At 37.6% G+C, this 26879-nt stretch overlaps 1 protein-coding gene across 2 annotated transcripts in view; it reads left to right on the plus strand.

The window, feature by feature from the left end:
* The window catches only part of KHDRBS2 (KH RNA binding domain containing, signal transduction associated 2), a 394749-nt gene that overhangs the window by 352218 nt on the left and 15652 nt on the right, over positions 1-26879 (plus strand). For both annotated transcript variants that reach the window (XM_059835484.1, XM_059835485.1), the window contains 2 exons: positions 8670-8752; positions 23901-23959. In XM_059835484.1, coding sequence (XP_059691467.1) covers positions 8670-8752; positions 23901-23959 — 142 coding nt within the window. The remainder of the gene's footprint in view (positions 1-8669; positions 8753-23900; positions 23960-26879) is intronic.

Here is a 26879-nt window from a genome sequence, read left to right on the forward strand (position 1 = left end):
CAGTCTCCCAAGAGAAATGGAGGAATACCTACTACTGGCAATATTTAGAATTTGATTAGAGAAAGCACAAGAAAATGTGCTGAAAGGAGCAATCATATTTGACAGGAGCTCCTAATAGACGATGTGTTCTTTTCCATCCCTAATTTCTCTAATTGCATGCTCAAACTTGAGGGAATAACAACCTAAAGACTACCTCTAAGTAGCTCAATAAGCATTAAGCACTTTTTACTGTTTTGCTCATTATTATATTCACAAATGAAAAGTCCCATCACATTCTACATGTTTGCTTTTAATTATACCTGGCCTTTCTGCAATAATTGCTGTACAAGATTGTGCTAGTTAAGTTCACTCCTCTTACATAACTTTTAAAACCAAGAAGAAAATTCTACATTATCTCTAATCCTCGCATTTTATACATCATGCTAAACTGTATTTCCTAGTCTGAAAATATCTGTTAGAAAAAAAATTTTACAGTTAAGAAGATACTGTGAGTAGGCGCTCTCTTTTTTTATTCTTGTATCGTACATAGGACCAAGAAGAATTTCCAGGACCATTTTCGTTCAAACGTGATTAGCAGCAGTGTAAACATTGCTGCATTCACTGTAAGCAGCACTTGTATAATAAGTTTAATCATTGTCATAAGCGGGGAAAAAAATTAGTTCATCTCTTCTGCAAGTGATATCAACATTTAGTTTCCCTAGTACTATATTGATTTTCATAACTTTTAAAATCTACCCATACTTTTCACAGTAAGTTTCATTATGTCAACTCTTCAAAATTTAATTCTGAATGAAGAAAAATGTTTGATCAATTCAAATATAGAAAGTGATGAGACACATTATTCAGGTTGCAACTTCAAAAATTAAATCGAAAGTATAACGGAACTGTTGAAATGCTATTTAGCTATATGGCTTAAACCAACACCAAATAAGAATTACCATTGTTGTGTCTTCTAAATACTGCTCTATGGTCTTTTATAAGGTAAGAAAAATAAATGTAAGAGTTATAATGCTTATGTAAAGAACCAAAAATTATGCAAAATGCATCAATTACATAAACAAGACAATTTAAAATTCATTGTCCAAACTTACTTTCAGAAATATTTTTCTACAAAATTAGTTTCTAAGAAATATGTGATGAACTATTTTTGTAATGATCTAGAACATTTGGAATTTGATTCAGCAAGAGATGCAATTTATGAAAAAAGTGTCATGTGTCTGGCAAAGATTAGGATATAAAGATTGCAACATTAAGAATGCCTGAACTCTACTCTAAACCTATTTCAGGATTAATAAATACATAAACATTTATTTGCCCTGTGTTTTGAGCACTTTAAGCAATTTTGCCACTAATTCCACTGTGAAGTTTTGTTACTGTTATGTATTACTAATTCATGGACTCCTTAATGGTTAAATGTATTTAAATAGAGGATAAAAATGGATCAAAAACAATGGGATTGCACATAGAATTAACCTATGTATTTTCTTTTCTTTTCTTGACATAGAAAATATAAGGCTATTTTTGTGGAGCTTTTTTGTTTTAATGCTGCAGTAAAATTGAACAGATCTCCTAGCTGTTAATCATGATGACTCCTACAAGTCTTTTCCTGAGGGTATTCTGTAAATTCAGATACATCTTCAAATTCTGTAAACTGCCCATGTATTTACTAGAGCATATTATCTTGCATTTGGACAAGTTGTATTTAATCTGCCTACTTCCAGCATTCGTAATACATCAGAGTGAAATTTGAAAATTAAATGCAATTCAAGGTTCTGTAAAGCACCTATCAAAGCATTTTTGCTCTTTGCTAGTTCCTCAGCATTTACTTGCACATTTACAAGCTCTGAGATGGACAATTCTGTGGTCCAGTTTTCAAGGGTTGGAAAATAAAAAGGAGAACTCCTTGGAATTCCAAACCATTCAAGATGTGGAAATTTCATTTTCTGGATTATTATAAAGCTTATTTAAGGTTGAAATGGTTTACTTTTAAGGCGTTGTGTCTAGCAAGTCAAACCATTGTGAAATGCTTTAAATCATCAATAAGTTGCTAAACTCTGACAGAAGAGTTGTCAGTCTTTAGTAGAGACTTGTAATGATTTCTGTATCTACGATACAAGAAACCTTACTGCTCCATGGACAGATTTTATGTCAGCTCCATCTATTGAATATACAGCTGGGGGAGCACTAGGATGCGCAAGAAGTTCACCATCTGCTTTGCTTGAAATTTCTGAAAGAAAAATATTAGATATGATAAAGAGATTAAAACTAATAGTGGGTGTATTACAGCCCATCCTCCTTTGGCAGCCGAAGGCTGCTTTCTACTCTATTCATTTCAGTTCATGGGAAAAATAAATCTTTCATCTAAATGCCATTTATGTGATATATTGTCACCAGTGCAACTTGTTACTGTAATATATTATCACTCCAGTACTATGTAAAGCAGTACAAGTCATCAGTAAAAATAACAATTAAAAAAATCCTTTCTTCAGGAATCTGAGAATCATAGACAAATGCAAAAATGCAACTTACTGCAGATACACAAAGATGATACTTTGCATTATTTTTCATCTCCACTTGCTGCTTATTACTAGAATAAGTCATTTTATTGCTATTGGAAGAAAGACATGTTTCTGCAAGACATTGCTGTGCAACAGGAACTGACTAAAGGGTTGACACTGAGGTTAGGATGCTATTCCATAAAGAGAGGCAATATGAAAAAAGCACAAGTAAAATGGGAGAGGAAATGGTTTCTGTGTTGATGGTAGCAAGGTTAGGGGACAGGGGAAGTGCAACAAGTTAAATGGGTGTAAGCAGCAGCTGATTATACAGACCTTTGACATGTGAATTAGAAGTGTTAATGTGACTTCATGAGCATAGGAGAGCTTACAGAAGGATTTGAAGAATAAAGATGTAAGTTACATGAATGTTGTAACAGCAAATTATGCAGGCTACACTATAGCAAATATGGAAGGAGTAAGAAAAGTCTCATTTCTATTAGACTTTCTTTTACAGTTTTATTCCCTTCTGATTTTCTTTTTCAGTACACCAAAATGTATTTTAAGTGTTATTTAGTGAAAAAATAAAAGAAAAAAATAGAAAAGAAAAAAAAGAAACCTACATTTAGGACAATACAGAGTAATTTCTTGAAGTATCTGAAATTCTGTTTTCTGTGACTACTTTGGCACTGCACAGCTGTTTGCTTCTGTGGCACCTGCCCTATCTTCATCTTGCATACAATCAGTTTTAGGACTTCTGTGTAGTAAACTTGTTTAGTTTGACTCACTCTTATTACCCTAATTGTTCAACCTGAGGTTTATTTAAACCATTGAAATATGAGGACACAAATAGCTCATTTATGTTCTCTGCTTTGGATTTGCAAAATCTACATAACTGTGATTATACTGAAATTTCAATTATATTTCCATGACTATGTGAAAAGTGTTCACCTCTGTACGCTTTACCATTCCATTATAAAGGTGTTTCCCATTGCTGGTATGTGAAGAAGACGACTGATTTTGTTAAGAGGTCGAATGTGTTGAGAATACTTCATTGCCTCTGGCAATCATATCTCCTCTGGGTTGTCTCAGCACTGTAGACTCTAGTTCATATATTGCATTTATGAAGTCCATATCATAGAGCTCTTATTTTTCAATTGATTAGTATTCCCATTTTAATTTCAGCATTCTTTTTTTTATTATTACTACTGTTTATCATTTTTATGTATATGGTATGACTCTACTTGTCTCTGAGTTCATCTTCAGAAGGCTTGGTAGATCTCACTAGTGCAGGGGATATATATCGTCTTCAACAAACTGATAATATCTAGTTTCTCTTTTCTCTGTCCCTGGAGATATAGCTGAAGAATCCAAGGCCAGCTATGATAGCAGGCATACGTACTTATGGAATAATTTAGTCAGAATTTCAGTTTCTGAACATAAATTATGATTGTGGGGATCCTTGCTCAGCAACAGACTAACTTCCCAGGTACTTACTTCAGTGAGATTCATCTGCTCTAACTGCAGGTTTTCAACACTGAATAATCCAATTCTAAAGTAATTACAGTTTTTACCCCTCTTTGTAGTCAGTAGAGAGAAATTGCCATTTGTCTAAATTACATAAAATTAATATAGTGAGATGCGTTCCTCTACATCTACCCAGAGCTGCCCCCATCTTAGAACGACTTGGAGACTGAGCACCAAACTCATGAGTGTGACTGTGATGGAAGGCAAGTCCTCCCCCTTACAGCACTCTAGAGAGGCTCAACCAGCTCAGCACCCATGAATTGTTGTGAACACACAATGACGGCACTATCTGCCGCTTTTTTAAAAGGAACAAGTAGGTGGCAAGGAGGTGACAGTAGTACAGGTCCAAGTATAACAGCTGTGATCTGTTTTAACTTTGGTTAAAATTGCCATTTCTCTGTGACATGATTTAATCACCTTAAATGCTCTTTTCAGGAAAAAAATTAAGACTCATTAAGCCAAACAGGCAGTATGACTAGCCAAGGGCGTGAGTCGTGCCTCTGGAAGAAGGCTTCTCAGATGTATTTCTCTATTTTCTCTCCAGCGTTTCATATACAGTAAAAGGAGTAGGATTTAAGATTTCCCATAGTTGTTAGCATTTCCTGAGTTGTAGGTGTGTAGTCAGTTGCATGCCAGGGTGTCTAACCTGAGATCTTCTCTGAACAGAGTGCCGTCTGTTTGAGGTGCTATTCTGACATGCCCACCCATCCCCATGCATCATTCACAGCATTCTGATTGCATTCTGGGTCTCAGGTCGCTTCAAAATTAAGCTTAGCAGCACTGAGTTTTACAAGCTCAGCTTTCTCTGAGCAATAAATTCCTTCAAATGATGAGCTAACTTACACACCTAAAAGTTAGTTATCTAAATCTAACACATCTGTCCCAGGCTCCCTTTATAGTCACTGGAAGGAAAGTTCTCATTTAGAGAGCAATTCAACTTGTCCTCAAATAGGTGTCAAAAGTATGTGGGATGAATTACCCTCTAAAAATGTTTTATTTCTACCCTGTGATTCTTATGGGAATCTACCACTACATTTAGTGGTAGACGACTAGGTTTTAGCCTTCTAAGCTAAGGTGATATGGATGTGTGAGGAAGTATGGATGTGGCCAAGTCACGACAGAAAAGAGAGTGAGACAGCATATGCAGATTTACAGAAGCAAGGAGAAGAAAATAGTGGAAACGATGCAAAGGCCCCTTTACTGGGAAACAACTGGCTTTACTTTGAGTTACAATTAGAGGTTGATTTTTATACCCTCACTTTTTCTGAGGTACAGTACTAATTTTTGTGTACTGCTGGGTGCAGCTAATGAGAACGGCTACCCTGGTTCTCTGGCTGCAGGCATTTTTCTTGTTCGCATATTTGCCAAGTAAAGTACAGAGTTGCATAACTCACTTTACTTTAAATTATTGTCATTTGTGTTTTGCTTTTTTTAAGAAAAAGTCTAGATATTTTGCAGTTTGCTACTTTAGAAAGAGTAGGGCTATCTTCTATAAAAACAAGTTAGCTTTGACTTCCTTACAATGTATTTTGTCAGGTGTTACCAGGACATACATAAAATACTGTGAGTAGGGCAGTTTTCATTAGAAGTATTAGAATTATTTTCCTTCTTGGTTTCCCAGAGCGGAAACCTACTATTTTTCAGAGCATGCTGTGAAAATCCTATTGATCAGATCAGGCCCACAGTCGCTTTATCCAAGCTATTTCTGCTTGAAAAGCCCAGACCTCAATTAAAAGGTGTTAGAACTTACATACAGGATGGAAGGTCTAAGTGTTACACACATATATGTGAAGATTTCTGGTGAAATAAATGAAGTTATAGAAATTATAGAAGAAAAAAAGTCTTATTCAAAACACTGAGAGCATGGGTAATCAATCCTTTTTCCTTCAATGAGGTGGGGATACAGCACTAGTAACTTAGATTCTCTAAGAGCACTGCTCTGTTCCCATCAGCATACATAAACAGAACGTTTATCAATTTAATATGGTTGGTTTGTTTGTTTGCTTTTAATAAAAGGACTAATAGACCTAGAGAGTGCATGAAGGAGTCTGATTCTACTGCTGAGTAAAAGATTGCACTGCATTTCGAGAGGGCATTCTGGGTTCTGTCTCTGGATTTATACAGAACTGCTCTTGGGAGCACCATCCTCATCACACAGAGAGCACAGAATATGTCAATTTGAACATCCTCAGACTCATAGTTTCTGGATCTTAACAGGGTCTACATGGGAGCTGAGTGTTTCATCTCTCAAAATGTGCATGCAAGAAATACTTTCAAACATTAAAGTTGTAGGTTCTGGGGAGCTGAAGGTTAAAGAGAAGAAAAATGCCTAGTGAGTTTGAGGCACTTCAAGGATGTGAAAGGAGCTATTTTGGATCTCAATTCTAGATGCCTAAAGGCTTCTTTGGGACAGGGGTGTCTAGGTACGATACACTGTATTCAACTTTGAAAAAATGCTAGTATGTACTGTACATAAATAGTTCACCTGTAGGATCACCTGTAGGATCAGAAGATAATTCTCATACAAATTGACACAAATAAGAAAACATTATCAAGAAAATACTTTTTCTTTATTAAAGATACATTGTGCTTCCTTACTCTGTCTCTGTTTTCCAACCATTCCACTTGAACCATTCGCACTGTATTGACCTGCTCTGAGCCTTCAGGGAGGCTGTTAAAAATCTGTAATGTGAACCCACAGAAGTGTCAAATATTAACAAGTGTTCTCTGCCCTGCTGGTGCTGAACGTTGATCCACCTCAGGCGTCAAGAAACTGAGAGCGCTAATTTGTAATTGTTGCCTTTCTGTTCTCTCATATGGTGGGTAAGCATGCTGAAATGTCTTTCCTCTAGCTATTCGCCTTTATATAGGAACTTGCATCACCCTCATCTTCACAGTAGCAGGATCCCGCCCAGTAGCATGCTAATCGATGTGACTAACATCTGTCTCCTGTGGTTCATTGTTTCTCTCATCCTGTCCCCAGAAGCAAGATTGTGTATTTAGCTCTATGATGTTAAATATATCACTGTAGTCTGCAGGGATATGTGTTTAACTGTACTTTTTGCTATAAGTTTATATTAATGAAGGCAAGTCAAACTGGTGCACTGCCACCTGAAATAGAAGATGACAAGGTTTGTGTGGACTACAGGTTCTGGGAAAGGCTATTCCTCAGTTTCAAGAGGGGACTCTGCCTCCTTCCCAGAAAAGCTTTCCCTTACTGCAAGCTGATGCGGGTGCCTGAGAAGTGGAGTCACCATCTGAAGTCCTGTCCTCCTTTCTTCAGGCCACACAGCACCCCAGGGGTGAAGTCTCCCACCTGGAATGCACACTCACCCTCACTGCTGGGTAGGAGACCAGAAGGACAGGCAAATTTGATGTGCTTGACCTAAGGAGACATAACTGAATGCTTCCTCCTTTGAATATTTTCCTTAAATCAGGAGTACCAGTGAAGTGTAGTTCAATACCATTATGGAGTTTAATTAGAAGAAATAATGAAGTACTTTGAGTGCTTATGATGGTGTACCAGAGTGATTGTTTATTGGACTGTTGTTATTTTGGAGCTGCCTCATGCTGTCCCTTCTACCCCAACCTAAATAAACTTTGCATGGCTTCTGGGGAGAAAAAAAAATAAATTGCCTTCTGCTGTAATTAATATTGAGTCAAAGATTTTTAAGCCTCCTATTTCCTTTAGCACTTCCCATAACAGGAAAATTTTCTTGAGACTACAAAATGTTTGGTTTCTATTTAACTAAAAATATTGGCTCCCAAAAAAAAATGTGTTTCTGTACAGCATTTCTTGCCTACTATGTTGTCCTGTCATATGAAAAGAGTGCATCAAAAGTCATCCCCTAGATTATCTCTTTATTTATTTATTGTCTGGTTCCTGAGCACTCTTTGGTTCAGAGGCAGCTACAGTGGATCATAATGGCCCATGGCTCCCTCAGTAGAAGATTCAGGCATTAGATGAGCTGAACCACCTTCTGAAGTTACTTGTGTCTCTCTAGCTTATGCAGACGGAGCGTTTATCTGAGCCCTTCAGCTAGGACCCTTAAGTTAGATGGGAGGAACCTGTATTAAAGTGTTCATTAACTTGTCACAGGAAAGCATGCTTACTGTAAGTTATTTACGAAAATCATAACCCATTACTTCCTTCACAAACATGCACAAATATTATTTCTCATAGGTTGTTTGGGTTTGGGTTTTTTTAAGTAAGTAGACTGAATATTATGATCTTATCACAATAACATTCTTACTAATGTTGTACAGTCAATATATTTTTCCTGCCATTTGTTCATTTCACCTATAGGTATTTATAGAACCTTTTATATAACAAATTGTTAAGAAATTATTACTTTCATTATCATTTATCAGTATTCTACATAGATCCCACTGAAGCACTGTGGCTTGGACAATACACCACAGTTTATCAATGAATAAGCTGAGTTCTTAAATGAGTAACTGATTTCTTTACCCTTACAACGTAGAGGTTGTTCTTCACGATTCACAATTGTCATCAGTAGGCTGCGTGTTTTACATAATACTGTGCAAACAGCAGCACGTCTATGTTGATGCAAGTTACTTTTACAGCTTGATAATATGCTTTGATTTATAGCTCTTCTAAGCTGTGGTGTTCTCTTTTTCCCTTAGGGATATGATGATGGATATGGGGGTGAATATGATGATCCAAGCTATGAGGCATATGATAACAGTTATGCCACCCAAACACAAAGGTAAGCATTTGTAGCTTTACACTAATTTTTCAAAGAACACTTTTTTCTCTTAGCTTTTCATGTAACTTTCAAGTTTTATTTTCCACATGAAATTCTACAAAATCTCACAGTACTTTAAATAGCTGTCAAAAAGTAATAATGACAGTCAGAGTTTATGTACAGAATTATTCAGATGAAGCAAAAATGCAAGCAGCTATACTTTTAAAATTGGTGCAAATTAAGTGTATTTTTTTTAAAATGCAAATGATTACATCATTTTCCTATCTGATGTCATTCTGAACTTGTTTTTGAATTTTTTTTTTCCTTTACTAGTGCAAAGTTGTCAAGGGCATCTCATATTTATTACTTTTACAATGTTTTGAGCAAAATCAGAAGGAAATTAAAAAAAAATCATGATGGTAAATACCTGCCACTGGTTGGCATCTGCTACCAAGGTAAACTATAGAAGGGAATTGCATGCCTGAAGTAAGGCTGAAGATATCTGTTTTCAGCCAGTTACTTTCTCAGCAACTCTCACAATTGATAAAAGCAATCAAGTTTAGAAATGTATTTTATGTCCTTACTGTGTGCGATAATGGGGTAAATTACATACGCATCTTTTATGATTTCTGTCACTAAAATGAGGCAACAAAAATGATCGCTTTTTATGTACTCATACACCCCACACACTCACATATTAATTCGACAGTTTGTCCATATTTATTAAGTATGGCATGATATCTTTTTCACACTTAAGCTGAAGAATAAAAGGGTGCTTCGGCCAATTATTCAGAAAATGCTCTTACATGTTGCTAAGAGTACGTGTAAGATTGTGGAAAAGCATTAACAAGAAAAGACACAGATTTTAACTGAGTTAGTGTGATTCTCACTGGGCAAGAAAGAGATGTATATGTACAGAGTTCTGCACTCCAAAGACCAGAGGACCTTAAACTTGCTTTTTGTTTAACCATCTTTTTTGTTGAATGCTTTGCGGTTGAAAATGCCTGTCAGAATTATGTTCAGCTCCAGAACTGCTGTAGTGAGTGGCACTTGAACTGATAAAAAATACTTTGTAAGTATTTTTATAACCAGTGAAGTATATTTAAAAGGACTTGTCACACCTAAATGTGAACCCCATCAAGTATACTTTAAGAACACTTTTAAGTAATTTTACATTACTAGCTGCACCCATAATGTCATTGTGTAGGTAGATATTCTTGTTGTCAAATGTACTCCAACTTTTTTGAAAAGAATTCAGCCCATCTTTTCCTACAATAGTGAATTGTCACAGGAGATATTGCCTCTGGTGTAAAAATAATAATTAGCTGGAAATCTCTCTGCTATAACATTGTTTTATATCATCTGAATTAACCTGTAATTTCTTTGCAAGTTGACGTCCCAGGCAACTAAATGACAAATGTATTAAGTTCATGAGGAGTATATTATAATCCAGCTAGAACTGACAGTGATAATTTGACTCAAGAAAGAAAACTTATAAAGAGTGACATAATTTTGTCAATTAAACAGCTATTAAGTTTAGTCATCAGACATGTTTTCTACTAACATGAGCTGCCTCCAGGATACAGAATCTATTTAAAATCTGCAACTGAAATATTTCCTTTTGTAATATATGGCAGGACATGCAGTCATACTTATCCATGTTGAGTGGTGCTGAATGCCGCAAGTAGTCTACTGATTTCAAAGAGAGCACTTTCGGAACAACATACTTCTCATTTCAAAGATTTAAAGAACAAATGGACCATTAGATATACAATTTGGATTTCTGTACCTTATTGGCCATTTAGCCCCACAGAAATGCCTCCCTACTGAGCCAGAATAATACAATACAATTAAACAGTATGACCAAAATATTGGGTTATATGTATACATCAGTTTTTTCCCACTCTCAGATCTTGGTTATTAGCATACTCCAATCATATGAGCAAGACACATCATGCACACACCTAACAAAGAAGATAAGTAGTACTGCTTCAAAGTACTTATTCATCTCATCCAGTGTGTGATTTATAGGAAAAAATATAACAAAAGCTTCCAGGCAATGTCTGTGCTCAACGAGAAAAATATCATTACTGCCCTCTGCAGGGACTGACTGAAATTCTAAAGCATGAGATGAGAAAAAATTGCAGTTAGTGGCTTAATGCAGAGCACCAATATTTCTGTTCTTGTTAAGGGCAGAGTTTCCACTTGCTTTTCATGACTCGTTAAGTAATCAGTATGGAAATTCTTAGCGAATTACAAACTCTTGTCCGAGTGTCTGTCTCACCATGCACGTTGACCAAGCCTTACTCTCTTCATTGCTTCAAATAAAAGAATGTGTTGGGGCACGGGCCACGGACAGACGGGATGGGATGGATGGTCTGAATGCAAGCTGACTTCAGTGTGCTTTAGAGCAGAGCACATAGTAAGTCGTGCCTTGTTCCCCTACTCACCCAATGCACAAAGTGAAGATAGTGTTTGGGCAGCCTGCTACGACCACCCCTGTTACCTATACCTTTGTCTTCCAGACCTTATATCTACTTCCCATTTGCTCACCAGAGGCTTTCTGCCCATATATATTCCTTCTGGGGGCCCTTCATTGCCCACGAGGTCTGATTTAGACTTTTTTATAAATTAGGCTCTCCCAACAGCAGAGAAAATGAGCACGCTATCGATATACACCACTGTGCTACAACGTAGGATTATGATTTAGTAGAAGGAGCACCAAAAATACCAAGACCCAAGACCATCCAGATGCAAGTAGAGATAAATGCTGTACTTCTGTGCGCAGTTATCCGAAGATTTATACTAAAAGGTCAGGGACAGTGTTGCAAGCCCAGCAATGAATTTTGTATAGGTCCTTCTCTAATGAACTCTACCACTGCCACCCTTCCAGACAGAGAGCTCTGTCCTTCATGACAGCAGTCTGATTTTTAGGCTGAAAATAGGGGGATAGGTCACTTGCGGAAGAGACCATGACAGAGTCGCGGGATCAGACTGGAATGAAACCCACAATAAGTCTGCGTGGCTGAATGAGCTAAGAGGCACATGAAGAACACTTTGAAATGGACACAGTAAGCAACTTGAAGAAAGAGAACAGCAGGACCCTCATTATGGTAAGTGCCACCTGTACCTTATTATGTTTGGGGAGACATTTTAGGAAGGAGAGAATTAAGGGGTATGACAAATACAGTCTATATTGCATGAGGTATGTCTTGCTTTAACTACCAGAAGATGTATTTCTAAAGCCACCTTTTTTCCTCCTCATTTTCCTGTCCCATAATGACAACCCAGAACACAGGATGGAACCTCAGGACAAAGTTTTAAATGAACTGGCTGCCCTTCCTAACTGTGTCTATAACCATTATTTACAAGATTCCATGAAAGACTACAGGTTTAGGAAGGACATTTAGAAACCCTGCTCATTTTAAAAATTTGTTCATACTGATGTCAAAATACAGTTTTTAAGGTAATTAGAATGAAAGCTTTGTCCAATGCCAAAAAGCACAAGGAAACAACCATCTCAGTGGGCAGGGGAAGACATCAGATCTGACATACTTCCCATGGGCAATGTTGCACTGCACTTCAAACTTCTCATTGAAACCTCTTTTTCCTCTCTTCCTCTCCCTTCCATACAGTGTGAAGATGGCTTTCAGTGATAAGTACATCTGCCTGCCCAGACACACAAAGAGAGATTTTCAGTAGTTGTTAAGTTTATACACTACTCCCTAGGCACTTGGAAGTCAGGCGGAGAACACTCAAAACCTTACTGCCAGCTAGATTTACCTCCTGAACCTCTAGCCTGACAACTTTGGTTAAAAACATAAATCCTAGACATGCTATTCAGAAGTAAAAACCCCTTTCTGAATATGATTGCCATCCCTGCCTCTCACCATTGCCTGTTCACATGTGTCAATGGTGAGGTGCAGAAGGGAGGTGAGGGAAAGAATTAGTCTGATGTTCTCGAACAGTGCCATCTCATCTCAGCAACTAGTTAATAGCCATCTAAGTTTTCCACTCCCCTTACACTTGGTACTTAAAAACTTGTAAGAAGTATATTCTGGTTGTCTAACAGAATTCTGGCATTAAACAAAATCATTATCACTGCACAGGTGTTTAGCTAGACTCAACCCTCACCTGGGAGCCATTCTATCAGATGCTGCCCCATTTCCATTGCTAAGATAGATGTCGTTCCTACGCAGACCTGTAAAGGTATGCTGCGTCTCGGCTTTTTGATGATTCTTAGCAGTTCAAGCACACTGATACTCTCAATGGCTTCTTACCTTCAAACCATGTTGGAACATGTGGTGGTAACCACTCTTCCTTTCCATTCAGATATTGATTTAAAGAAGTAAATATGATTTTTACAGGGCAACAAGCAAGTTCATAAAACAAAACTCCAAAATGGTAGAAGTATCAATTTCCAAATCAGCTGTAACACAGAAGGTGTAGGAGAATCCTATTAGTTTTCAAAATGTAACTTTTTTATTTTCTTAACAGGAACTTTCAAGTCTGTTGAACCACCACCACTGTCTATGGGCTGAGAACACTAGATCACCTGAGGAGAAAAGGATGAAAAGTTTTGTGAGAGGATCTACAAGATCTGCCTCTTTGGTTACTCAAAGCTTGGTAGGAGATCAGACTGTACCACATGCGAAGTGTGGCCAAACTCCTCAACCAAGACCAACAAAATAGTTTTGCAGAAGTGGATCAGTTGCTGATGAATCAGCTGAGAACTGTGATGGCCAGCAGAGCCGGCTTCAGCTCTGCTACCACATCTGTAGTCATCTCCACTGACCTTTGTGTTTCTGCCAGCACCAGCAGTTTCATTTCAAAGGTACCGTGTCTCACAGCCAAAAGAGACACTAGAGAAATCTGGGACTCATTAGACGGTCACGGGAAAAATGAGGAAGGGTATGTTGTATTTAATCCACTTGTGCATAACCTGTCCAACCCTATGTAGTGTAAACAACAGTGCCTGACAGGGAAAAGCAAAGGAAGTCAATGATTGCCCATTGAAGCTTAAAATATGGGTTTGATATAACTTCCCTGTTCCACAGTGCCTGGCATGAACAGTTACACATCCATCAGTTCTATTTTTTTGTGAATGGGTAGTCAGTATATCGGCAATGGCTTCCAGGGCTTGTTGGTTGGCTTGTTCTGTCTTTTGTTCTGTCTGACTTTTGTTAAAAACATAGTTTGGCTGCAAAATGAGTTGCTGAGTAGGTGCTTACTAAAGAAGCAAGTTACTCCCATCCTAGGCTGGAAATAGACTTGCAAATATCAGAAAACCTGTAACATAGTGACAAGAAGAATAAATAATTCAGTGATAAAAGATAGATTAAAATAGTGCAAAACATTACTGTTACAGATGCCATCCCACAGTGACACAGGCTTTTTCATGGCATACCTTCATCTATGCTGTGACTGCAAGATGACACAGGTAAAGGGCGTTTCTCTTGCCTGCCTGGACCCAGCCTCACTAATGACAGTAACCCAATTTTAGGGCCTTGAAGCAATTCTTGGCAAAATATTTACTGTTAAGCTTGCAAATATTTTACATAATGTTATAGGCAACAGTCCTCTGGACACACATTCCATGCTGGTATGCAGATTGTTTTGGGACAATGACTTCTTTTTAGCCTGTCAAACGCACACTGCAAACCCGTCCTGCATCTGCTAAGCAAACAACCAAACTTCTGTTTCTGATGCAGAAATGCATGTTATAGGTCATGTAATCACTGAACTTCCTCTCTAAGAAGTTAATGGTAGTACAGAATCTAAATCTTAACATAAAGAAAGATGGTATTAATATGTCTGAAATAAATTCTAAGTTTTTACATGATCTGAAGTCTTGCACGCATTGTGTTAGGTAACTGCCAAAATGAAATTATCTTCGAGGACTGAAGAAGAGAGAAAGGAAAGATGCGGTATCACAGAATTTCAAGTTGACTGATTTCATCTAACTGAATTATATTTAATTCAAAAGATACAATTATATGTGGTTCATACCTATAGCTGTTCTGTCAGGTGCGAAGTCCCATTGGGCTCCTGTTTCTCAATGCTAGTAATAAAAATATAGTGAGAAAAACAAGTATCAGGGCATATATGCTGCCTACACCCACTTCCCTGCTATAGCAGATAGTTGCTATGACCGTATGAATGTAGTAGTATCCCAGTAACTATGTGTTCATAGCAATACCTATCAGTTCAACTTGCAGTTCTGATTCACGTTCTTATAATGACTCAGACTCACTGTAAATTTTAAGAGCAAAGTCAACCATTGAGATTGAATATATGAGAAGTTATTGACTTTGAAAAGAAACTTTCTTTTCCTGGTTATTTTTGTTTCTATTGTTAAGCTTATGCTGTCTACTGTACAGCTTATGTTTACAGCTCCTTTTTCTGCAGCGTGGGCTGCTAGTACAGGGGATTTAGGGATCACATACTTATTTCTGATCTGATATGCAGGAATATAATGTGGACCACAGTTCAGCCCATGTCACTTATGTGGCGTACGGTACAATCAGTTCAGTGCAGAGACATGCTGTGAAATTATTTAGGAAGTAAAGCAAAGAATATTTTATCCTGTTGAATCTCCAGGATTTATTTACATCAGCAGTGTACGTTTGCCTGAGCTCCAGTTCATTCTGGTTACCCTTGATTGACCTTCAGATATCCAGACTTTGTATGCCTATCTGTTTCCAAAGATGAGTTCTTCACAAACAGCACTGCAAGTAAAATAACACTTTCAGACTAGTACACTTGTAAAGACAGCAGTACATAGTTCTGCTGGGCGTATATGTTCTTTGATGGACCCTACCCAATGGACTATTCTTCTCTCCAAGCTCTTTTGATTCAACAAAAAATGATGGCCCTATGTTTCAGTAACAGAAATTTAATATTAACATTAGGAGGGAGTGAAGAATAGTACTACAGGACTAGAGTGCATGGTAATCTCCATCACCATAGCTTTTAAAAACACATTAGACAAATTTCAGTAAAGAGTCATGTAAATAAATTTGTGTGCTTATAGGTAGATGAAAATATTTAGATTACATCTTAAGGTCCCTTCTAGCTCTATTTTCTGTTACCTTTTCCCCTTTTTTTCATGCATGACTAGGTTTACTTCAAGATAACAACACAGGATAATCTAATTGGACTAAGGAAGCTGTTTTATTACAAGCAAAAAGAAAGTAACCCCATTTTCAAATTCCATTTTGATTTGTGGGTTTTTGTGACCAATAGAAATTCTTTTAGGAACAATTAAAGTAAATCTGGCGTTTCAAGCACTAAAAAAGTACATGTATTTTTAATAGAGTAGGATACTGACTTTCATATATTTTTCCTGTTGTCTTAAATTACAGTAAATAATTCTAGTCCATTCCTTCAGGATGATCTCGTAATAAAGATACCAGATCTTAATTTTTCACAGGTAGCATTTTCATCTACATGCCCCTTGCCAGTAACAAATGGCTGTTGTCCACCAGGTAAGTTCTGATCTCTATTTCTGGATTCAGTCTTCAGATGACAGCTAACAGTTTCCTTACCTGCTGATAGACATTTGGGGAGGGGGGAGAAGCCTGGCAGACTTCTAGTAAGTGCCTATCTCTTGCCAATGTCTCTAGTGTGTTTGTATGTACCACTTGCAGTGTAGTTCAGCGTTCCCTGAGGTGTCTGAGTATCTATCCTCCCTCAACTGAATCCACAGCTATAATGCCATGGAGGGACTTGCAAGCGAAGGATGGCAGAAATGCTCAGGGTAAAAATAAGATCTTTGGCAGTTTAATTGAATACCAAAGAACTAGGGAGCAAATATTTCTCAACAGTCTTAAGACAAATACTTAGAGTTCCCATTGGGAAACTCACAATCGTATTCACATATTCTCTTTCCTAATGTCTTGCTGAGGAGTTTTACTAAACAGCATTTCTCAGATTCATATGTTCTGATGCATTCAGAAGGAAAACACTGAGAGAGTTCAATGATCTTCCTTGAATGTAGAATGAATCTAGTAAATGCTTAAAGCAATCATCAGATACCTTTATTTAAGCAATCAGTCCCACTGGTTTTGACTACTTGCTTTGTAAAAAGTTCCTGCAGACTAGTTGTGGAGACAACTATCCATAGTTAAATGAAACAATTTTGTCCTTAGTTTAAAAATGATGGCTAGACAGGACTATGAATAATCATTAAATTATTTAGTAGCTTATCACATGGTTAAATCTTTTGGTGTTGTGATCAGAGGTTTACTCACTTCTCTCTCACTATCAAAATATTACTATATAGTAAAATATATAGACACATAAATATAATACAAGCTGCAATAGGTAGAGTGGTTACGCTGGTTCTTTGTAAAATGGGATATTCACTACTATTTTCTCTACTGTGCACTCTCTCACTTTTTAACTGGTATGCATTGTATTTATACTTTGTCATATTTTATTTTGGCTTTGTGCTTATACCCACCTGTTCATAAATAAAGATTTCCCTGTGTTTTATTTCCAACCTGTTGAAATCAATCAAGCCAGGAAGCCTAAAATATGATATTTTATGTATCTTCACAGCAATTCACTTACAGCATTCATCATCAGAAACTGTTTTCAAATGCCACTTCTCATTTATTTGATTCAATGAGCGAAATAGAATCAAATTTCATTACTCTGAAGAAGAGAAAGGTTTTTCCTCTAAAACTGGGTAGGTTTCCTAAAATTCTGCATAATTTCCTTTACAAATACTGTGTCTGCAGACATTTCATATTATATTCTGAAATACTCGGTCATAGTTCTGTGTCTATGAGAAAAGTACAGCAGAATGGAGAATATTTGAATAGATATCCCCATGTGTCTGTGGTTGTAGCAAATAAATGGCAGGTTGGTTCTATTTCAGATTTTGCAAACAGTTCAGAACCCAAAGTCATCTTGTAATTATGATGGCTTTCCACTCCTATGCTTGTATAACTCTACTGGCTTCGTTATTTATTTTATTTTTTAGTTCAGATTTGCAGTAGCGTGAAATCAAACATAGAAAAATGCTGGAGACAGATGAGATGTAGTTTAACTTCAGGCATGTTGTAAGCTACTATATTAATCCAGGGCGTATTGTAATGGAGACATTCCTCTCTGATAAAAATATTGGACACAATCAAACTTGAGCTTTCAGAAAAAGGGAGACTTTATCCACTAAAATGTTCTCCATATTATTCCATTAGTTCTAAAGATCTGTTCATTAAAGGACTACGTGATTTAAGGCTGAATCCTGCAAGAAGTTCCTTTATTCAAAAGACTTCTCATCTTTCCTACAGATATAATGCTCTGTTAAGTACAGATGTTCCAGTAAGTTTCAGATTCCTAGGAGGATTATTTCTTTATTCACACATTTCCATTATGAAATATTATTTTATTAAAATTGCATATATTGCAATTAATATGAATGCAAATCTTGCCCATCTGTCTTCCAAGAAGAAGCATACTGCTTTGTGTAAATAGCTTTTCTTTCATGGCCAACTATGTGTTAAATCCTGCTGTCTCCCGGCCTCTTGTAAGAGGGAGAAGCATTACAAATGCAGTCTTATGTAAAATGACTGCCATAGCATTAGACAGGATTCTGTTAGCATAGGAGCTGAGTGTTTTATTGTATCAATTATCGATGTTGAAAGTTGTAATCTCCGAGGATCACTCAACAGAAATGATATTGAGAAAGAGGGACATAGGAGACCAAGACCTCAAAGGATCCATTTGAGGAAGTAAAAAAGAATGAGAGTTGTCTAAAATATTGAATCCCACCTCTAGGGAACCTTGTGAATTATCCTGCGTGTTAGCTAGACTCAAGAATCTGTTGTCTGAAGCTAACCCAGACTGGGATATATCTATAAGGAGTGCTAAAGTTTCATTTATCTGTATCTGTCTTAAGTATAGATGCTGATTGCAAGCTGATAAAGGCCGTGAATCCCTCTTCAAAGAGTGCCAATCTTAAAACACAATATTTGTTCACTTTCACATTGCTGAGTGCCACAACACAAAGAATTCTCTCAAGAGTTATTTTTACTTCTTCAAAGGTTAGTGTGGAAGTTTTTCATCTGTTTGATAATGAATCTGAACTGTGGAACTTCACTGACATCAGCTGAGTCTCTAGTTTGGATCAATTCAAGTATTTCACAAAAGAAGCTTGATTATTATCTAATGGCTGAGTTGTAACTCCAAGGTTGATCAAAAGCCTCTTTGCTAAATTGACTAGCTTTTTCCCTAACATTTCCGAATAAAAGATTCCTATAATATTCTAGAATATACTCTCCCAGTTAAAATGTACAACCGTTAAGAAAGAAAAATAGGATATGTCTTTACAGAAAAAAAAAAAAATCTGTTAAATCTAGCTCAACAGGTCTTAATCAAAGGCTTTCAGTTTCTTAGGATCTTTCAGGATAGACTACAGAACATACTTCACCAATACAGATTCATGTGTTAGCAGTGTTTAAAGCAGATGAACCCTTTCTTGTACCTTTCAGCTTTGGCTTTAGTGGGCCCATTGTATGACTGCAACCACATTTTGTGCTTCATGATTACAGAATAAAAAGTTGGATGCGTGTCTCAGAAAGTAAAAGCAAAGAACAAAAAGAGAGAAACGAAGAACAAAAAAAACCCCAAAAACATGACGAAACAAGAAGTGCTCAAGTTCTTCAGTTCTTGCAACGTTCTGCTGCCTTATATTACAGAAGGTGCAAGACCAGCCAGGGAACCAGGTGGTAATGTTGCTAGCCCAGGGTCTCTTGCCAGCTGCTTCCTGCAGGTGTAGGAAGAGATTGGTCAAAGGCTAATGCAGTCTATTCATTAATGTTGTGATTTCCTCTACCTAATGCCATTGATCTCTGAGTGGTGAACATCACCCTTCCCCCAGGTAGCTTGTTGACCCAAGAGTCAGGATTTTGTGGCTTCAATCTTAACTCTTTTGTTTGCAGTTCTCTGCTTAAACCACCTTAAAGTACCATGCTGTACAGCCTTTTGGATAACAAGCTGTGTGGTTTCCCATGAGTGTTGACACAGTGAAACTGGAATTAATTTTTGCTTAGCTGATGTCAGCTTGAAAAAGTTCCAGTTAACGAGAGGTTAAAAGCCTCTGTTGGCTTTTAAGGTTGCTGTTTAGATACAGAGTCCCTGTATTTGAGCATTTCTCGTATCATAGGAGCATGAGATAATTCAGGTTGGAAGGCACCTCTGGGGGCCCTTATTTCTCAATTAAGGAACATCTTTTGTGTTCTTTTTTTTGGAACATATCTGGCTTTATCTGCATGAAAAGAAGACATCACAAGTTTATGGAAACTTTGATCCCATATCTTTAAAAATAACAGGTTCAAAAGCACTAACCAAAAACAAAAGTTAAGTTTTAAAAAGCATAAATAGGTTATGTTTATAAAGATTAACAGTATATGTATTATTAATCTTCTTGCCCATAGAATAGGAATGAGGACAGAATCATACATCTTTGTCGCAAAAGTTTCATATAGATAGAGAAAAATTGCATCAGAGATTCTCAGATTGCAAACCATTTGAGATATAAAAATAACTAAACTACTTGTAAGATTCATAGTCCCATGTATATCAGTTCTTCCATGACTGGTACATGTAGAAGGTTACTAAAGTCTAAGTCATGGCACAAGACCTCTAAGTTTCAGAAGCCTGGTGTTAAAGTATAGTGCAATGCTTGAAAATTTAAGGGTAAAAGCTGAGAAGCTGGTAATGAGTTAATCTTATCTGCTTTATAAAATGTATTGCATCCTGCTTTCAGGTGGGTGCATGTACTTAAGTAAATTACACTTCGTGTTGCTTGAAAGTAATGAATGCTAATGACAGATAATGGTGTCTTGTTTCCAATTAGCACTGACAAGAGAGCCTGAGGTTTCTAGAGCTCATGATCACCATATTTTCCAGGAACAGTTTGAGAACTTTAAAATGATATAAACAAGTTTTATTTATGCTGAATACATTTGCTGATTGTTTCCTTCCACAGCTGGGCATAATGCAAATAAACTACATCTCTCTGTAGTTCAATAATTACAAAAAAGTCTTTATGTATGTAAAGCCATATTCTATCACCCATTTTTTATAAACATCATTCATTGTTCACTTTGTTAAAAAACAGAGGAAAATGTTTGCAAATAAATGCATGTAATAGATTATAGTGAATATTCAGAAGGATTTCAAATAGAGTAGACTAACAGATAGGCAGTCTGGCTCACAAAATGTGAGTTTATCAGGTACTTCATACTAAGAAATACATTTTCTTCACTTAGGTATTGTTCAAAACACTTTCTAATATGAGTTGGCAAGGAATTTGAAATACCATTGTGGCTGAAATCTATAAAAAATGTGTATTATTCAGGGAAATAAAGTTAAAGAACTTAGGTCACAATCATGTGTTGTGCTATGAATTATGTATTTTCAGAAATGTGTTAAGTACTGTGCTCACAGACATCAAATATGCAGTATATAACAAATCGCTTCCTTTCCACAGTTGCAATGCAGCTTGCTTCTTATTTTAATGGTTTGTGTATTAACTTTGTATTCTGTTTATAATGTATTTCAGTTTGGAATGTTCACTGTGCAGGATTTTTATCTCACATCCTTATTGTCTGTATGATTGTGCGTTTTTTCTCTAATAAAAATGTACAACAATGATAACGTAGCAATGAATTTTTACCTGCTCTTGCAAGTCTTGCATTTTGCTGGATGTTATAATGATGGTAATAGTTCAAGGCCCTATTCAGTGACCACTGAGAGCAGGACTGCTGTTGATAAATTATTGGCCTTTTGACTGGGTCCCAAATGCACTCCTTTTAAAGCTGACCTTTGTTTTAAAACATCCACTTTGTTTTGTAAAACGTATCAGGAAGAAATATTAGCGTCTTATCTGCTGACAGAAGATAAGAGTTCTGGGGTTCCTTCTCCTGTAACTCCACTCACTAGTCCAACACCCTCCTCTACCCAGAAAAGCAGGCAGTATGCCAAAATGCTGCAACTTAAATTGTATTACATGAGATTTTTCATATGGCTGTCTGCCAGATGTGCGTGGTATGTCATCTGTCTGTTCTGAACATTTCAAGTAATTTCTTAGGTCTCAACCATGAGCTCTGTAGATATGACTAGATACATGATTTAACGCTGATGCTGCCCGTGCTGTAGTTCACCTTACATAATCCTGTAATTTTATTTAACTGGCTATTAGAACCATTGCAAAATAGTACAGAATGCTTAGTATGTTCAACAAATAAAAGATGTATTCTTCCTGTTTGTTTCTTGGACCGCTTAAATAGGAGGGTGTATATATTTAGATAACTGGATGGCTCCCATTATCCTGGAAGGTAATGCTCTGCAGTGATTACGTCCTATAGAGCTTGGCTGGCATTGGGAAAAATCTTTAGAAGCATTAACTTCATTTTCATTCATGTCACTCGTATGTCCACTTTCCGCAACTGCTTTAGCAAATGAAGTTCATCTGTGAGATATTGACGTCAGTGTACTATCCACTCATGGGAATGACTTCTGGCTAAATTACTAAATTAATGCATAATGATTATAGTTGCATTTTCAGTTCAAAAAAACACCTACAGATATTTATAGCTGAAAACTGACTGTGAGAGCTGTGCCTAGCCAGTCAGGGGTTGACGTGTCCCAAATCAAAACAGCTTGACAGTCAGTTATCAGATACACGCAATCAGTGCTCTCAAGTGAGATACAGCACATGAATTATTCTCAGAAATTATTCCAAGAATAGTTGTGGATAGCTATTAAGTTTGAGAAATTAAAAATCTGATTGCAGGCTCTTTGTGAACAAAGAAGTCAAAATTAGTTTAAGAAAATAATTGTTACAGATTGCTTGTTTATCTCTTGCATTTGTGAAATATTTTTACTTAGAATCTACTGTCAACTAAGCTTCTCTTTCAAGTGTAACCTAATAATTTTAAAACAATAATCCAATATGGAAAATTGCCTGAGCAATAATATTATAAATAATGCAATATTGAGCTGATTGCCTGCTTCTGTTCATTTTGCAAGTCTATCTCACACAGCGTCCAAGGAAAAAGAAGCAAAAGTGACAACAACAAAAAATTAACAACAGGGAAAGTGTTACATTTTCTGTTTGGTTCACTGCAGACGGAAGAAATACAATGTAGTAGAACTCACAGAGTTTGTAAGTTTTTCTGGGCAGAGACTGATTCGTGTTATGTCTGCCTGGTACCTGATAATAGCAATAGTCTGATCTTGAATTTGGCACCAGGTACAAAAAACACAGTGCAAACTGTAAATAATAATAGCAGTCAAGCAAAAGTGTGAATAATTCCCTTTCCATTTCATTATGTCTTAAAGGTCAAATTTTCTGGGTGTCCACTCCAGGTAATAGCTGGGGATTGCTGATTATCAGGATGTAACTATGTTCTGAAATCTTTTGATAACATGTTAATATGACCATGCATAATTTTTGTTAATTAACAGAAAGCAGTGAAAAAGTGGGTTTGAGACACTAAGTCTGATTTTCTACTCCTTGACCCTCGCTACTTTGAATATGTATTTTATTGATTACTGTATAAAACTTCCCATGGGTGTCCAATAACTTCATAAGGAAGGAGGCTGTGGAGAATCAGGTTTCTCTCTAAAAGCAGTGGAAACATTCGTTCTTCTTCAGGACCAAAGCTGAAAACCTGTCAGTGTTTTTGGTAAAGATAAGTAGTTTACAGGTTCCACACAATATAATACAGTCAGCTTTGGGGAAAACAAACTATGCTGAGTTTGGTACAGCATAAATGTTTGGGATGACAGATAAATGAGATTAACACCTCTTTTGGCAGTTTAGCAATAGCGAATAATAAAGTGGATGGTCTTTTTTCAGACTTATTTTTGCAAACAGAATTTCTGTCAGTGTTTGTCACATCTCCTAGGTTTACGTATTTAGGACCAAATTTGCTTTATGCTCAGTAGATAAGAAATGTGATGTGCTGTATAATGGCTGATATTGTCACCAATACATTTTCCTTCATATTTTTTAAATTCTCACTATCCCTGAAACTATCTGAACTATGCTATCGTGTAAAAGTGTTAAAACACATTTCATTTTGTGTGTTCTGTATTGTTTCGAGTTGGATGCTTATGGTAATAGTGACATGGCTATCTGAATCTGTTACAGTGTGCCTGAATATTATGACTACGGTCACGGAACAAGTGAAGAGGCTTATGACAGCTACGGTAAGGTCTATTCTATCTTCAGCAAAAGTGTAAAATCAAAAGAAAAAATCTGTCACTGAAAACTCAGAAATTACTTCCACATACTTTTCTTTCTTACTCTGCTTTTACAAACACCAAACAAAATGGGTTTGTGTGTCTTTAGGGTGAGGTTTGACTTACTGAAGTAGGACCAGAAAATTGGACAGATCAATTTTGATCAAAATTACAGAGCCAATTAATCATGGTCACGGATCAGTTTATCAGCAACACTGAAGTTTCTGATTAGTGCCTGAATATATTTCACAGTGGTAAGTTTCAGTCTGCCCGATGCACTAGCAATACTATGCATCTGTTACTGTCATATGCATCACTTCAACCAGCAGGTTTAGTGAGATTTTGAAATATAGACTTAATCAAAGTGGAAGGAGAGGGTCCTGTACCACCATGGGAACCCCCACTGCACAAAGATAAAGCAGTGCCACATGAGGCAGTATGCGTAGAGGGAGCGCTATACTCTTGGCACATCCCCACCGAGCTGCAATAGTTCCACTTCACAGGAACCAAGGGCATGAGAGGAGAAGAAAATGTTGCTCCAATGTGTATAGTCCATTTTCTAGGCCTGTTGTTTGATATTAGTGATGTGTTGCCATAACTAATTAGCATCTAGTCCGTCTTTTCCTACCAATATTTTTTCAGTACATTGTACCATCAGATTGCACAGTGAATCTCATGCTGACATTTTCACTGAAATAATAGAGCAAAGCTAACTATTGTCAGCTTAAATACTGACCCTAGTATATTCAGCAGAGATGTCATGCTTGATTTACTACTAATAATAAAGTATCCTAAGTATACATGGTGACTTCCAAAGCATTGTGAAAATGAGAGCTGCTGGAAATGATGCTGCAAGTAGAAGTTACAGTAAGGGGTTATATAAGGATTGCTGCTTGAAAGAAATAATTTTATTCATGCAGCTGTGAAGCAAATGTCACTGTAGTGCAAAGTTGCAGTTTCCTTTGTATTTGTACAGAAATCACGAGACGTTACTGAGACATTGTCAAAATGATTGCATTGCATAATCAGAAATAATTTTTTGTATAATCAGTACTCACAATACATTTGGATAATACAATGTGCAGTCAAGCACATTTTCAGTGCTAAACAAGTAATAGTAATAACAACTTATCCATATGAATGTGTGTGGTTTGGTTACCCTTTGTTTTATTTCCTTTTTTACATATTTTTTTAATACCGGTAGTGAAAGACCTTTTCTCCCCTCTACAGATCCCCTCTCCACCTCTCATCCCAAATGTATTGCTAAGGTTTTGGGTGATGCAGAAAAGCACAGTCTGAGCTCAGCAGTAAGAATTACCCACTGTTTAACTTTTAACTAGACGCCCCCATGCTGAATCATAGAATCATTTAGGTTGGAAAAGACCTTTAAGATCATCAAGTCCAACCATTAACCTAAGACTGCTAAGTCCACCACCAAACCACGTCCCTAAGTGCCTTATCCACAAGGCTTTTAAATATCTCCAGGGACGGTGACTCAACCACCTCCCTGGGCAGCCTGTTCCAACATCTGACAACCCTTTCAGTGAAGAAATTTTTCCTAATATCCAGCCTAAACCTCCCCTGGCGCAACTTGAGGCCATTTCCTCTTGTCCTGTCACTTGTCACTTGGGAAAAGAGACCAGCACCCACCTCTCTACAACATCATTTCAGGTAGTGGTAGAGAGCAATGAGGTCTCCCCTCAGCCTCCTCTTCTCCAGACTGAACAACCCCAGTTCCCTCAGCTGCTCCTCATAAGACTTGTGCTCCAGACCCCTCACCAGCTTCGTCACCCTTCTCTGGACACGCTCCAGCACCTCAATGTCTTTCTTGTGGTGAGGGGCCCAAAACTGAACACAGGATTTGAGGTGCGGCCTCACCAGCGCTGAGTACAGGGGCACCATCACCTCCCTACTCCTGCTGGCCACACTGTTTCTGATACAGGCCAGGATGCCATTGGCCTTCTTGGCCACCTGGGCACACTGCTGGCTCATCTTCAGCTGGCTGTCAATCAACACCCCCAGGTCCTTTACTGTGGGGGAGCTTTCCAGCCACTCGTCCCCAAGCCTGTAGCGTTGCCTGGGGTTTTTGTGACCCAAGTGCAGGACCCGACACTTGGCCTTGTTGAACCTCATACAATTGGCCTCGGCCCATCGATCCAGCCTGTCCAGATCCCTCTGCAGAGCCTTCCGACCCTCGAGCAGATCAACACTCCCTCCCAACTTGGTGTCGTCTGCAAACTTGCTGAGGGTGCACTCTATCCCCTCATCCAGATCATCAATAAAGATATTAAACAAGACCGGCCCCAAAACTGAGCCCTGGGAAACACCACTTGTGACTGGCTGCCAACTGGATTTCACTCCATTCACCACAACCCTTTGGGCCCGGCCATCCAGGCAGTGAAGAGTGCACCCATCCAAGCCATGAGCAGTCAGTTTCTCCAGGAGAACGCTGTGGGAAATGGTGTCAAAGGCTTTACTAAAGTCTAGGTAGAAAAACATCCACAGCCTTCCCCTCATCCACTAGGCAGGTCACCTTGTCACAGAAGGAGATCAGGCTAGTCAAGCAGGACCTGCCTTTCATAAACCCATGCTGACTGGGCCTGATCGCCTGGTTGGTTTGTACATACTGTGTGATGGCACTTAAGATGATCTGCTCCATAATCTTCCCCATCACTGAGGTCAGGCTGACAGGCCTGTAGTTCCCCAGATCCTCCCTCTGTCCCTTCTTGTAGATGGGCATCACATTTGCTAACTTCCATTCAACTGGGACCTCCCCGGTTAGCCAGGACTGCTGGTAGATTCTGGAAAGTGATTTGGTGAGCACTTCCCTCCACTTGCTTGTGTTCACAGCATGAAATTACTAATTAGCTAAGGCCTACAAAGTATT

Source organism: Gavia stellata, chromosome 2 (assembly GCF_030936135.1).
Source record: "Gavia stellata isolate bGavSte3 chromosome 2, bGavSte3.hap2, whole genome shotgun sequence".
Classification (NCBI taxonomy): Eukaryota; Metazoa; Chordata; class Aves; order Gaviiformes; family Gaviidae; genus Gavia; species Gavia stellata.